Source organism: Nuphar pumila, chromosome 10, assembly GCF_984573655.1.
Source record: "Nuphar pumila chromosome 10, dmNupPumi1.hap1.1, whole genome shotgun sequence".
Classification (NCBI taxonomy): Eukaryota; Viridiplantae; Streptophyta; class Magnoliopsida; order Nymphaeales; family Nymphaeaceae; genus Nuphar; species Nuphar pumila.
Window position 1 is genome coordinate 81,719,248 of NC_143258.1, and position 16,238 is coordinate 81,735,485.

A 16,238-nucleotide genomic window follows, 5' to 3' on the forward strand; every position below is an offset into this window, starting at 1 on the left:
GATATAAAAAGTGCCAACCCAAATAATATCTGGGTCTACCTGAACCCAACCCCAACAATATGTGGCCAGGTTTGGGTTATGATTTTTGCCATTTAACTGACCTGGATTTTTTTGCCAGATATCTGACCCAACCTGAGTGTTTTATATGTATTTTTAGTAAAACTAAACTTTCTAAATTATACGGATTTGGGTTAGAGATTTCATTTTGGTGACCTAGGAAAAACCCTGCACCTGAACCCAAATCAAATAATTTGGTCTTTGGGTGGGTTTGGGTATACCTTGACGGGTGGGGCACCCAACCCATGACAACCCTGAAACACACACTCACATCACGAATATACTTATAAAGAAATGGGTTCATGATAAATGAAATGTGCTAAATGGGTTGTTCTGCTCTTTTAATGTCGTTTTCGCAGTTCCAACCCCATAAATGTGTTGGGCATGGTCGATTTACAAGGAATCCATACCTGGATCATGTGTTTTTGATGAAAAAATGATATTTAGAGCCTTGAAAATTTACAAAGATTTTGAACGTTATAAAAACCCACCCATGTGTCGGAATCAAACACTTCAAGAGATGATCCCTATAAAATCAAATCTGCACGGTCAGAATTTAAAAATAAAATGAAAAAGACCTGAGAAACTCATTTAGCACGTTTCATTTAGCATATTTCATTTAGCATGGACTCTATACTTATATGTCTTTAATACATTCATTATTTATACAGAAAGTAGATACTTATTCTACATATTTTGATGATCGACTTTTATAATCAAGGTGTCCTATTTGAGAAGTGACACAAATGATTTAATATAAAATATATATCTTCCTAATTAGGTTTCGGCCTTCTTTGTGTTCATCCCATTCAGTTATCTGTTAGTGTGAATTGCTAATCTTTGTGTTTTGAGTTATATACATAACCTATTTAGGAAGCGAAATCCATGAATTAACATAAAAGATTTTCTCTTCATAATTTGACTCTCTGCTCTGCTTATTTGTCATCGTGAATTGCTAGTGAGCTTTAAGTTATATACTCAACCAAATTACGAAATGAGATGAATGAATTGACATAAAAAAAAACTAATGAATTGACATCAAAGAAAAAAAAAACTTCGTTTCCTCATTTGAGTCAGCCCTCTTGTTTCATTTGTTAATATACCATTATGAACTGCCACTTTATGAGTCTCGAGTACATAAAGCTATTAAAAAAATGACTTGAGAAAAGACAAACACAAAAGATTTTGTTTCCTAATACTGCACTCTCTCTTCTCATATTCATTTCTCTAACTGCCAGTATGGAATTATGAGTTATATACCCCAGCCTGTTTATGTAGTTATATAAGTATATAATTTTTTTCTTCTTCCTAATTTGGCTCACTTCCTTTTGTACTTATCCCATTCAAACACTCAAATCAATTTGGGAAGTGAAATTAATGGATTAACATAAATATTTTGCTTCCAAATTTGTGCTAGCCCTCATTGTTTTTTACCCCGGTCATTTCAATGTCTGCATGGACTGCTGGTTTACCTTTCTCCACCTAGGGTGTGCAAGTTTATGTCTTTCGTATTCATCTTTTTAATAATAATATCTCCGTTCTTGGACCCTGCCCTCTTAGCTGCTTCACCAAATTAATGAATTAACTTATTGGGTGCAGCATATGAGTGATTTAGGGTCCCAGGAAAAGGTGTCATCTTGCAGCTTAATTACTATGTCATACTGACATCAGCTTCATGCTTGGATGAACATGACACCAATAATTGGCTTTCCCAATATGATGTAATTATGAGAAGAAAATGGTCTGGGATTTCTATTCATCTCTCCACAAAATTAGTTAGTATTTGATTGGAAAAGGGAAATGGATCAGTTTTGACACTGGAATGACTCATGTAACAGATATGTTGGGACACAAGACAGCTCCGGGTCTAACCTGAACCTGCTGGCAGACCTGTCCTTTGGATAAGGAAGCAAATTCACCTTACCAACCTCAGGAACCACCAATTTGGTTTGAGGGAGGATCAGGTGCAATCACATTGTACACTTGAGTGTGCCGCTGCATCTGACTGCCCTCCATCTCTGGGAAACAGTCGGTCAGCTGTGGGGCCCAACAAAAGATGGAGGAACATAATAGCTCATATGCTCCCAAAAAGTTCCAGGACCAACCTTAACTTCAAAGGCATTCCAGTGTGGTTTCAAAAGAAGTTGGCATGGGTTTCTAAGATGTATTTCTTCACAAAGTTAACTAAATGTTAAATGACCCATGCAGACATTGAAAAATCTGATATAAGCTTATAAAAGATTAATAATAACCTAATATACATTTATATATAAAGATAACTAATAATTTCTAACAACTAGTCTGCAATTAATTCATCCATGACTCGGTCAAATAATCCTACTAAAACCTAAAGTGCTGACTATTGGTGGCATATTAATATCAATAATAAGATCGAACAAAGATTGCCTTCACAACCTAAACAAAGGCATGATGTTGAGGTTTTCCAATGTAGTTCATCACAATGATTTTGAAGTGAAATACGAAAAACAAAGATGACAGTCAAGATCCAAAGTTTTTTCACTGATTACAAACACGCAAGCATATTTTCTTGAGCTCCTGGGATTGGCTTTAAGATTTTTATGAGAAAAAGGTATTGTATACTTGTAATATGGTTTTTAAAATAAATTTCAAAAGAAATAAACATGGAATCTAATGAGCTCACATGCAAAACACCAACCATGCTATGAGATGTTATGTTTCTTAGATACTCCAAACATTGACTAGAACACACACACACACACATATGGGGATTAAATTTGGTATCCAGCTGGTATCGTGCCCTCTAGGAAAAGGACATGGTTGCAGATATTGCTTAGTCAATCAGACTCTGCAGATGCATTTGGAAGTTCTCATGACGTATTATTAATCATAGTGAATTACGATTTTTATCAATAGCGTTCAACCAGCCATGTAACCACTAGATTCACAAAATATTCAAGGCAAACATTAGAAAATCAATGGTGTTAGTAGACAATGTGGTTCCCCCTTGAGGCTACGAAAGTAAATCTGTGCATGCACACTCACATACGAGCAATACTTGCACACATACAAATTTCAGGCCAGACCTGAATAGACTTTGACATCAAACCAATTTTTATAAATCAAGTTGCTATTTATTCAATCCAGCATATTTCAAATAAGAAAGTCCAAACCAAATCATAGGAGTTCCAAGGCCCATTGTGCCAATTTATTACTAACAATGCAACTTCCACACTGAAGCTAAAATTCATCTGACTTGATAGTTCCCTACTAATTAGTCAATTAGATCCAGGAAAGATGTCCATTGCATCTGTCACTCAGCCTTGGCATCCGATCCAGGTGCATTATTTGCTGTTTCATCCGATTCAACGCTCACGCGGGACAGTCCGAGTGTCATCTCGCCATGCAGATTCAGGTCTGGAATTTCAGACTGCACCACTTCCTTCTTCACAATCTCACTCTGCAATGACAAGCAATGATCCGTGTCTTAGCAAAGATAAATCCCAAGAGAAAATACTATCTCAAACAAAGCAAAGGATTTTGATTAGATTTCAAATTCTACTAGGAGTTTGTGGACTTGTCCCAGAGTCTGAATCCAGTTTCAATAATTAATTAGTAACTTGGTCATGGGTTGGGACACACATGTAAACAATGGGTTGATTAAAACCTGATTGATTGATGCCTAAGCTCAGATGAGCGCTAGTACTGCTGCTACTGCAGATGTTTTCTAATAATAATGATCTCTGCTTGTTCTGACCCAAGGCTATACATATGTGTAGATGAACCAAGTGCTAGCCTTTGAGGCGGAATGGAAAGGCCTAGACCTGTTTTCATAAGACTAGGCTTGGGTAGGTCCACCCTAATGAACAGTCAGCACCATAGTCGTGAAGACAGTTTTTTCTTTTTCTTTTATTTTGCTATGCCAGAGAAACCCCCTTGCCCCCTCCTCATCACTGGCTGCATATTAGCATGCCCCTAGTAGGTAAAACTTTTGAGGGCCCCACTGCCCACCAGAGTACACCCAGCTTCGATCTTGCATGCAACAGATGCCTCCCATGTATTTCGAACTATGGTCATCCCATGTCAAGTGATAAACCACACCCCAGGCCACGTGGGACATGAAAAGAAAAAGAATGCGAGTGCCTTTCATTGGTGGGCTCCGTAAGGACTTGAGTATCAGTGGGAGATTACCCGCTTTGGTAGGGAACTTAGTCATCAAAAAACAAAAGTCAATTTCAAATTAACACAGTAACAAAGGGAACAGGGTGACCAAGAGTGACCTTGAACCAAAACATAAACTAGAAAGAACAAGAGAAACCCATGAATATCATACAGTATATAGCATAACAACAGATAAAAAGGAAAAGAAAACTAGCAGCAGAAGAGATCGCATATGACAGTGGAAAATAGCGAAGGTCTCAGCAGAAGCAGAGGGTCAAAAGCAGCAGGCACTCATGCCATGCACATTGGTAATGATGATGGGGAATGCTCACCTTGGTGAGAGGAGGAAGCAGGCTCTGGTCAAGAGATGCACTTGTCTCAGATGGGGTGTCCTGCTGGTCCAACACAGGCAGTGAGTTCATGTCAGGTAGCACTGGCTTTTTGCCTGAGTGGCTGCCCAGCTTCTTGGGACATGCTGCAGGTGCTGCATTGAAGGATCCTTTTGTTTGTTTCCTTCCAGTAGAAGAACATGGTCAATCAGTGGAGAGAGAGAGAGAGAGAGAGAGAGAGAGAGAGAGAGAGAGAGAGAGAGAGAGGATATACCTTAAAGGACTCCTAGATTTGGATTCAGGGGACAACTTGTCAGTGGGCTCATCGTTCTGACAGGGGAAGCTAATCTGCTTATTCTCCAAGAGACTTGGGATTTTGTTTTCTTCCAACTTTTTCTGCAACCTCATTTAGTCATTATGTGAACGCATGGGCACATATAGGAAGAACTCTTATGTCAAATGTGGATTTCAGCAAGATATTCTCATGGGGGCATCATTATTTCCATGTGTCAGAGACGAGCTCATATCTGACATAGAAGTGCTAGGTTGCTCAAATCGGTTCCACTCATCCTCTATGTCATTCCTGTCTTCATATCCCTCCTTGGATTTCATTGATGCGAGTCGTTTTGATTAAATAGGCCTGACAGATGTGATCTACATCATTCATTTAGTGAGGATCGACATTCAAATCCCTGAAATCTGACTTTGTATGCATGATTTTTTGGTGATTCAAAATCAATGGTTGAAAACACAAAATTTTTTGATTTAAAAAATCATATTGTTTTATCAAAAAATATAATCCAAAAGTTGATTCTTATTAAATCAACTATGCTGAATCCATCTTTAAGGTCAGACTTGATCAAAACAACTTGCATCATAAGATTCAAGAGGGGTAAGAAGGTGGAGGATGACATAGGGGATGAGTGGAACTGAACCTACTTCGTGCACACCATTGGTGCAAGACAGTATGAAAACCTTACAATTATTTTTTACAAAAACACACAAAGGTATTGGTAATATTAAAAAACTCACCTAAAATTTGGATATTATTAAAAACATGTCGAAATGTATGCTACGTTAATTAAAGATACATTTCTGTTAATTTAATTTGGGTTATTGCTAACTCGAGTTGATTTGTTAAATTTATTGATTTACCATCAAAACAGCCTGTTTTGTTCGTTAAGATTTTTCCACTATATTATTTCCATCCTCCATTGTTTCCCACCTATTCAACCTCTTTTATCGAAGTTGCCTTCATCAGGGACTCCTCTTTCCTTTCCCTTCAGTACCCATGCCATCATAGAAATGGCTGTTATACAAAGCGGAAAAAGGAGGATTTTTTTAATATTACTAAAAATTTAGGTGTTTTTTTTTCTAAAACACTCTTTTGAGGGGAAATGATAATTTCAGTACATATTTAACGGCAACTTTGTCAAAAAGGAAGGCCTGAACCTTTTAATTAACCATGAACATATTTAGGCGTGCTTTTAACAATAGTCAAAACTTAGATGTGTTTCTTATTGTTGCCTAAGCTTGAGGTACGTTCTTTAAAATTTTCCTTTCTTATCATACTGCTCTATACAATTCTTCCAAAACAAAAGAAGAAATTCATTGCATGCATGAGAACATTATATTATATTTGAAAAACGAGCCCCTTAATGATTTGCTGTCACATGTAAAAAAATTGTTATTTTACTTCCAACCATATCTTGAAATTTTTTTCCAAGATATCTTCTCATTTTATTAATTTCTAAAAATATCATGTCCATGTGCATATGGCAATATCCAATTGATGGCTTGAACTAATCAAGCCTATGACAACCTATTGCTACTAGAAAGGAAAAAAGGCACTCTTTGTTTCGTCATATATTTTTTGGATAGAAATTCACCAGTTTCCGGTCCAAGTGAGCAATGGAGTCAATGAGAAGTTTTTCATAGATTTCCATTTCTGCCAACGATGTTATCTTTGAGATGTCTGGCTCGAAGAATCTGAAATAAGTTTCTGCAATTAAAAATTATACAAGGCAAGCAATTTCACAAAGAGAAAATAAAAGAAATTAAGAGAATAGGAAACCTTAATTTTCTCTCTTTTTCATGGATTTCTTCCTGTACATTGGCAATTTCACGTTGGAGCCTCTACAGATAAACAAGGAAAAAAATATAAAAGCACAAAATTAGTTGACAATCATTTAGCCGTCTTCTTAATGTTATAGTAGTTAGAATAAATAAATACATATTTACCTCTGTCTCTTTCATGTTGTTCATACTGCTTGACCATTTTGGTGAAAATCCAGAAAGAAAAATTGAGACAACCACAAACATAGAATGATATACGTGAAAAAATCATAGCAAATAGTTTTCTGTTCCTAGAAGTACAAGGTATTAGGCACATAAATAAAATTGTATGAGATAGAATGAACTGAAAAGTTCATAAAATATACCAGATTTGATGTGAAGGGCAGTCACACTCCTCCCTCAATTTCTGTAAAGTGCTGGTCACAAACTGCATGGGCAGAGTGCATCGATTTAGAAAAGCAAAAAGAGAAAAAAAAAGTGGCCATATCCGAAATAATATCCTAATATCAAGAACTCTCTCACTTCCAGATCTTTAATCCTGCGAATATTCGTCATAAAAAAAAAAACGAAAAACATTAGCCATGTCACATGAGGAGCAAGATAAAACCAAATGTAATTTGAGAGCCTGACCCTTCTCTCTTGTATTTAGGCAGGCCGACATAACGTTCAAAAACATCCTCAATATTTCTGTGCCAACAAAACCAACATTCAGAATTCAATAAACAAGAGAGAGAGAGAGAGAGAGAGAGAGAGAGAGAGAGAGAGAGAGAGAGATGACCTTTTTCTACTGGAGAACAAGTGGAGTCGCCCAGATGGTGAAAACGCCATGAGGGCAAGATCAATATCGCAGAGGGTGGACAGTTCATAAGCCTTCTTCATCAAGCTACTTTTCCTTTTTGAGAATTTCACCTGCCGATCTGTGGGGTTCTCAATCTTTTTCAATTGGGTCTTGACCCTGCCCATTGTTTCATCACCTAAGGATGAGCGACAGAAGAGGTAGGCCAGAAAACAACTAAAGGAAACACAGAGAGAGGGGGGGGTGTCAGAGGGGTTGCTTTGGTGTGTAGTTATAGTCATGGAGAACAGAAATTCTCTCGCATGAGAAATCATTGCATTGATTGTGTGAATCTTTTGGAGGGAAAGGTGAAGCCAATTAAGCGAGAGCACTTAAATACAATGTCACTGTCAAGAAAAAATATTGTACTAAATTTGGTGGTGACAGTGGGCATTTGCATCATCTAGGGAAACACAAATTTGCAAAATAGAAAATGAGCGAGTAAAAGATATTGCTACACATACGACCAATAAGGTAAGGATAAAATATTTTTCTAACTTTTGGTTAGTGTAAAAATGTAAAGATATGCACTTTAAATGTAAAATGGCAATGATGTGGGAGCTTGCGTATGTGTGCATATGTGGTAAGTTAAGGTTTCTCTCCTGTCCAAACCCTAAAAACTGGATCTCTTTGGGATCTGGTAGGTCCAAGCCCTTTTATGTACGATTGTACTGTATCTTGAGTGAAAGTTGAAAGCCGCTGAATCTTACCATTTTATTATTGTTTCTCCATAGTGCTTATGTGAGTTATGCTCATGCTAAAATCGTGGCCGACCATTATATGTCTCGAATGAATGAAACGTGGTACTTAATGCTTTTTTATTTTTGTCAAGTTTTAAATGAAAAAAATGCCTGCCTTTCAGGGTGCCTCTCTCATCTCTTTTCCGTTTTTATTCTCTCGTCTCTCTCTCTTGATCGGTCTCTTCTTTCTCACCTGCTATTAACTAAGGAAGGTGGATTGGTAGTGATAGTTACCGCCATTGGCGAGTCAATGAGGGCGTCTCTCATAACGGCTAGCCATTAATGCCATGGTTGTGGTTACGACCGATGTCGTTGGAGCTCCGCTGCCAGATCCAATGAGTGCATCTTCTTTTCAGCAAGCAAGCTTCTGCAGGTAGATCAGTGGTGACAGTTACCACCAGTTTTTGGCTATGGCAGTGAGTCTAACGGTGATCTGAATGGCTGGTTTTGATGGGGACCTAAAGGAACCCAACCTTGACAGCGCCATTGGCCTTCTTATACGAGGACATGGGATTGAACGGGGAGGGTGTTGCGTGTTCTCCCCTGAAGATGCACTGTTTGTGTGTGTTCGGGGTCCGAATGAGCGCTACATATATAAGCACATGGGGCTCGTGTTCTCGTGTGTGTCGGCATCACTTAGCATCGGAGTCTGGTGCGGTTGTAAAGACTTAACTACCCTTTTTTGTCATTCTCGCCATGAAACGACAACTCAAGAAAAAAACAAAAATATCCTTCATCCAAAAAAGGGAAATGACGGTTCGAAAAAAAGACAAAAATATCTTTCATCTAGAAAGTCGAGGATGATATTAACTTTTCAAAGCCTAAACGTTCTGTTTTCGCCCTAAGCAGTAAACTTTTGCACCATTTGCTTCTGCTGTAACAGGATCTCCCTTTAACGACGCACCCTTTACCGTCGTCTGCTGCCACCGGAGAATCCTTTGTCATCATCTCGAGTCCAGGTTCTTACCTTGATTTTTAGCTTGTGTTACAACACATTGCCGCTTTCTCATTCCTACCTTGTGTTAGAAAACATTCTCAGGTTCGTTCATTGGTAGGCGTTATAGGAGCATTTGTCGGTCATCTCTTCTCTTCTTTTTCTTTTTGGTTAGGCAGTATGGAAAAAAGCAATGACGCATAAATATTTCAACAAGTGCCATTAAGGCGTCGTGAGTACATTTCCATGTCATCATGCTATTGTTGAAGAATATATATCATCGTGAGTGCCATTAAGGCATTGTTTTGTTATTGCAGGTGGATCTTGTGTTTTTGACGGTTTGAAAATTAAAGATATTTGTAAGACGCTGGGACCTGTTGACAAGAATGCTTGTTTACAGATGCGAGGAAGGGCCTCTACCCCATTCGGTATCGTTCATTCACTCAGTATATGTAATGTATCACAAATCACGGTTGTAATAACATACTACCGATTTGCGAGATATATATTGTTTTGTTTGTTAATATCGATTTGTAAAATATTATGTTGAATTTTCGTATCGATTTGTAAGATATGTATTTTGTAGTATCGATTTGTAAGCTATTATGTTGAATTGTTGTATCGATTTGTAATATATTATGTGATATGTATATCGATTTGTAAGATATTATGTATTCTCTAGTATCGATTTATAAGATATTTGAAAAAAAAAATTTAAACGTGTGCGTGCAAAAATACATTGTTACGCGCTTGCGGTGACAATTTTCATTGAAATCGCTTCACAGCATCGTAGATATAATTAAATCACTGTCACGTGAATCACTATCGTCAACACACATATACGACAAATCATTTCTTTTATTGGCATGGTAAGTAACAATCCGATGCATAGTATAAGCAAATAACAAATCGCTATTGCTTTTATACTGCGATTCATTTAATCATTTCTTTGACGTGCTTAACCTTATTGGTATCCGTTGTTATATGCATCTTAAATAAATTATAGTAAATATATGCGCTGGCTAACGCAAATTGATATCTTGCTTATGACAGTGGTGAGCTTATCATTTTGTTGCAGTGAATAAGATCTATCTCAATCATTAAAAAGTTATGGAGAAGTGAACACATCTGAAGAAGTGAACATGTTCACTAATGATGCACACGCTAAGAAGGGTGCATGCATTCAATTTACTATTGACTTGAATGTTCCAGCAGAAGAAATGCAATTCGACAATGAGGTAGACGATCATGACAGTACACTTGATAAAGGTGCAGGCACTGGGAATGTACATGATAGTACACTTGACTCTGTTCCCGTAGAAGAAATGTAGTTTAATAATGAGGAAGTTACATATAAATTTTACAATGATTATGCCTTAAAACTTGGCTTCAGTGTTAGAAGGTATTCTTGGTCAAAAAATGCACAGGGTGTCATGGTGAGAAAGTCATATGTTTATTCTAAGGAAGGTTGAAAGAAGTCAAGTGGAAATCCAACAAGGAGCAAGCCAGATTCAAGATGTAGATGTCTAGCGAGAATGGTGTTAAGAAGACTTCCGAATGAAAAATATGTAGTTCATACTTTAATCAGTGATCATAACCATGATTTAGCAGCTTCATTTATGACTCCTATGTTAAGGTCACATCGTAAAGTAACTGAAGTGCATGTTAAAATAGCTGATAGCACCGATATTGCACCAAAAAAGACATATAATTTATGTGCGCACATAGATGGTGGATGCGAGAATGTGCCATTCACACCTATGGATCTAAGAAACTACTTAAGAAGGAAGATGACAGATAATATGAAGAATAAAGAAATATGTTCTTTGGTTGATTACTTACAGAAGAAATCAAACATTGACCCTGGTTTCTTTAGTGCAATGCAACTGGATGAAGATGAATATGTTGTGAATATATTTTGGGCAGATTCAAAGTCAAGAATTGATTATGAAGGCTTCAATGATGTGCTTATTTTTTATACGATAGTGAAGATTAATACTGAACAGTAGTTATTTGCGCAATTTGTCAAAGTGAACCATCACTCCCAGAGTTGTATATTAGGCGACACTTTTTTGTATGACCAGACCAAGGAAAGCTTTGAGTGATTGTTCAGAGTATTTACATAGATAATGAATGGGAAGCAACCTGAAGTTGTACTTATAGATGATGATCATGTAATGGTGGTTGCAGTGTCTCATGTATGGTCAGATGCACATCATCGACTATGTTTATGGCATATCTTTCAAAATACAACAAAGAACATAGGACACATATTTAATCAAAAGATAGGGTTTGACAAAAAATTTACAAGGTGTGTACTTGAGAGTGTAGATGTGGTCATCTTTATGTCTGATTGGAAGAAAATGATTCAGATATACGACCTTGAAGACTGTGTGTGGTTACAAAATTTATATGCAGAAAAAGAGAAGTGGGCATTGGCATATGGAAGACAATATTTTTGTGCAGGTATGATAAGCACACAAAGAGTTGAATCTATGCATTCCACACTGAAGAAAACCTTGTATTCATATTTAACAATGTTTCACTTTATGGAACAATATAAATTATTTGTAGACGGTCTTCGACAGAATAAGCTTGAACAAAATCTGAAATGCTTCAATACACACACTGTAACTTTGGGCATTAAAATATTGATGCGAACTGCAGATCTGTATACACTAACTGTATTTGAATGAATTAAGAAGGAGGTTATACAGGTCATGAATTGCAACATAGAAGAACACGTGCAAACCGAGAATATGCACAAATACCATATTATATGGGAGGGCAAAGAGCATCTGAAAAGACAAGAAGCACATGTTATATACAATGTTGACAACGAAACAGTTGAATGTACGTGCAAAATTTATGAATTCAAAGGTATTTTATATCATCATGCATTAAAGGCACTTAATCAAAAGAAGAAACAAGAAATACCTGAGTCATATTTAATGCGAAGATGAACGAGACAAGCTAAGATTGAACTGCTAAATATATATAATGTCAGTCAATCTGGTGTTCATGAGATGTATCATATAACATCCCGTTACCAACAACTATGTAGGTCACTTATTTATGTTGCAGATTTGGTATTGAAAAGTGAAGAAGCCTATATATGCATGAGAAAAGTGTCAAGGAAGTTACTTGAAAATGTGCACTTAATTAATTCACCATCAGTTCATTGCAGTTCATGAAGACCAGACCAAGAAAATGGGAGCAAACAATGAAGGTGGAAATCATGCTTCCTTTGACACTCATGAGAAGTTGCGCTGAAGCATAAACATCATCTTCAACAAGTCAGGAGTCAACGTTATAGATTATGATAGAAAAAATCACCTAGCGAAGGGTATGCAAAGAAAACCTACCTCTGATCGTAGTCGTCGGAGGACAAAGGGTGCACTAGAATTGGTTGGTGAGAAAGGTCTAAGAAACAACCAACCTCTAAGTAAAAGCAACCAAGCCCTTCGCATGAATAGGTATGTAATACATTATATTGTTTCTCATGTAAATTGCATTAAGTGCATCTTATCAATATCTAACTTATGGAATTTCTAACATGCAACAATACCCTACAGACGTGCACTACAACGTTAGAACCTTTAATCATCCTGACTAGTTTTTCCAGAATGATGGCTTCAATTTTACAAGTCTTTTGGTATGCAATCAATGTTAAGAGGATGCTTGCATTTCTTGTGAAACTTAATGTAGTGTCTTATATTGTTTTGTTTCATGACAGACTGAGATCAATTTGAAAGTGTGCTATAGAACAAAGGAATCACATATGAATTTTGTTTAAGTCTTACCATAAAGTTAGTTATTATGCCTCTTTGCATGACCCAATTTCTACATTATCGAATTTGTAAAGAGTTTAGCAAAACAGGAGGTGAATATGCTTATACATTGGATGGTCTTATTAAGAAAGAGTTTTTGGATGAAACCATTTTCATGAATCGTGAGACACAAAAATAGAATTGTTAATATTTTTATGGATCACCATTCATGAAAATGGCTTCATCCAAAAAGCTATGGAACACAGGAATGACGTGTGAATTCTATTTAATAATATATCTTTCACATGTATAAATTATTGTAATATGTATCATTCACATGTATAAATCGTTGTCTCATCTAGACTATAGAGCTACAATTTTGATATCGTAGGTAAATCATCGTTGCTCAGTGCTTATACAATTAGAGAATCATTGTCTCATCTAACCTTCACATATACAAATCGTTATACATATATTATAGTTGAATCATTGCGCAAAATGTTGTCCTATAAATAAACTGTCTTAAAAGTAAAAAGTTGTTATATTTACTACCTGTGCATAATTGTTGTTAAATCGTTGTAGCATAATTTTTAAACCATTAGTAAATTGCCTCTATGGTAATTTATTTGCTATATAAATTGTTATACCATGTAGTGTCCTATCACGATTTACACAATGACGTTTGCGTCGACTACAACTGGATGAAAATTGCACTATGATGAGTACAAATTGCGGTAAAAGTGCACAGTCAATGTTCGTGCAAATCGTTTCAGCCATTTATCAATGTTTGTGCAAAGCATTTTAGTCATTTATCAATCATTGTGTAAATTGCGATAGAAACACAACTCTTAAAAGCAAATCAGTGGTATTTTCACAGTACACAAAAGTAAATGCTTATTCGATTTTTATTTATGAAAGTCGATCATTATGACGATTTGTTGAGTGACATTTATGCTTTACACTTATTAAAATAGATTTATACACTTATAGAATGTCATGTTACAGAAAATAATTATAAAATTACAACAAAGAATTATAGAATCCCAAAAATAATTATCAGGATGTCGATTTGTACTTATGAAGTTACCACGACAACGATATCAATATTTTGTAAAACCCTAATATCTGTGTAAACCTTAATACGAAGTTACCACAAACATAATTGTTACTTACCGCGACAACAATATCGATATGTCGATTTACTTATATCGGTTTGCAATTGTTAGTTAAATCAATTTATACTTTACCCAATCTAAACATCGTGTCAATTTGTATACACGTGCAAAAAACCTTGCAAATATAAAACCCTTATATAGATCTATGTAAAACTCTACCCGACCTGACCCGTTGTCCAGGTCTAAAACCCTAATCTATTTAACCTTTTTTCTTCTTTTCTGCAGCAGCGCAACTTCTTGTACTTTTTTTTCTCTTCTGCCTTCATCTTCTTCTTTTTCTCCACCTTCGTCTGTTGCTGTACAAATAATGTTCCTTTGGTGATGATTATGTTGCTTATCTTCTGTATATACATTTATATATTCATGACACATTCGACTGTAGCGTATTTGTCATGAAGTATATCAAATCTTACCGAAGCAACCACAAATATTTTGCATGATAGACAGGGGGTGATGCTGATGACCATCTATTTGATCTATTCCTACTGTTGGACCCTCCATCATTCGCAAACTATACATCGTAGTTGGAAAAATATCTGCCTAATCTTCGATATACTTTATGACAAATATGATGCGAGCTTAATCTTCTTCACGTGTTCGTATCTCATACATTCTGCAACTTTGTTCCTACATCATAAAAGTGATTTATCATGTAGCCCATCGGCTCCTTTAAGGGGACACTGTCTGAGCTAAAGTTTGTGAAGCATATTCGCAAGAGTACACCATTTTTAGAGTCTCTAAGAATCACATCACTATTTGGACGTGGATTGCATTAGAAACACATCACTATTTGGACGTGAATTGCATTAGAAGCATTAGAAGTACATTACTATTTGGACGTGGGTTTCATACTGGAAATGATAGTTGTTTTCTTTGATGATGATGGTCATGTATTATATCTAAGCCAAACCATTGGTCATGATGTATTGCAACTAAATACTAATATTTTTTGTATATGAATATGGTTGTAAATCGTGTAGATTTATAGTTACAAAGTTATGACGAGAACGATATGTCTTTGTTTGTCCTTATGAATGAAATTGATTTGTATTTAAGAAGTCAACTCGAATTGTATCATTGAAGTTACCTCGAATTGTATCATCCAGGACTAAAACCCTAATCTATTTAAAAAAAGAATACATTGATTAGTGGCACTAGTGTTACATCAATTTGTACTTTACTAATTCTAAACAGGACATTGATTTGTACTGTTGAAGCAGTCATTTTGTAATTTGCGATAGAAAATATCGTTGACATAGATATAGCCCATAAAATCAAATTGCGATAGCACGTAGCCTTCACACGTACAAATCATTTCAACCTTTTATCAATCATTGTGTAAATCGCAATAGCAAGACCGTAAAAGCAAATTATGATTTTCACTATGCACAACGCTAATCGCTTTTACGATTATCATTTACGAAGGCCAAACATTACAATGATTTGTTCAATGGCAGTAGTGTTTTACGCTTTTAAAAAAATAATACATTGTCCAGACTGTCCATCACTGACCCGACTCGTTTTCCAAGTTTAAAACCCTAATATATTTAACCTCTCTTCCTCTTTTCTTCGATATACTTCATGAGAAATATGCTACAGTCATGTGGGCTCCATCTTTTCTGCCTACTGGGATCCATACCTTATGCAGCTTCGTCAGCTCTGCCTCGAAGCTTTCTGCACTAGCTCGCATGCATGAATGCATGCGAAGCCTTATATGTGCTCAATCTAAAACAAACAAGGGGACCACGACTGTAGCATATTTCTCATGAAGTATATCGAAGTTTACGCAGAATATAACAATGACAAATATGCTACAATCGTGCAGTTCCAACTTATTGGCGTGTTTAGTAAAATTAAAATTTTATTTCAACCCAAAGAGATTTACATAATTTATATACACAGTCTTATAAAATTTGTATATAAAATTTGTATATATAGTCTATAAAATCTGTTAGAAGTCTTTGTACATCATATTACTCTTGGGGGGTCGCGTCGTTCATTGCCTTCTAAATATTCTTGTCAGATGAGTTTTTTTTTCTTTCGTAATTAGAAACTCCGTCAATTTTTCGCATAGTTCTTTGCGGAATCCAGGTATATCATCCTGCAACAAAAAGGTAATGTGACACCAATATATAAATTGAGTTCCCAATAATAGAGAATAATAAAACATGTTTAAGTATAG

General features: G+C 36.0%; 1 protein-coding gene across 1 annotated transcript; it reads right to left on the minus strand.

The window, feature by feature from the left end:
- Window positions 1-3,349: 3,349 nt before the first annotated feature.
- On the minus strand, window positions 3,350-7,565 carry LOC149827037 (agamous-like MADS-box protein AGL104). Its single transcript, XM_090018416.1, has 7 exons — window positions 7,381-7,565; window positions 7,233-7,289; window positions 7,125-7,140; window positions 6,601-6,662; window positions 6,416-6,515; window positions 4,530-4,592; window positions 3,350-3,496 (listed from the first exon to the last, which is right to left on the minus strand). Exons 1-7 carry the CDS (start codon window positions 7,563-7,565, stop codon window positions 3,350-3,352), a joined length of 630 nt encoding a protein of 209 aa, XP_089874542.1.
- Window positions 7,566-16,238: the final 8,673 nt, after the last annotated feature.

Excerpts from the sequence above, each read along its gene's own strand:
- LOC149827037 (XM_090018416.1), bottom strand. The coding sequence starts at position 7,565 with ATGGGCAGGGTCAAGACCCAATTGAAAAAGATTGAGAACCCCACAGAT. Across the intron at positions 7,290-7,380 it reads TTGTTCTCCAGTAGAAAAAG|AAATATTGAGGATGTTTTTG; the intron begins GTCATCTCTCTC and ends TTGTTGGCACAG. Across the intron at positions 4,593-6,415 it reads CTCACTTGGACCGGAAACTG|CAGGACACCCCATCTGAGAC; the intron begins GTGAATTTCTAT and ends GTGTTGGACCAG.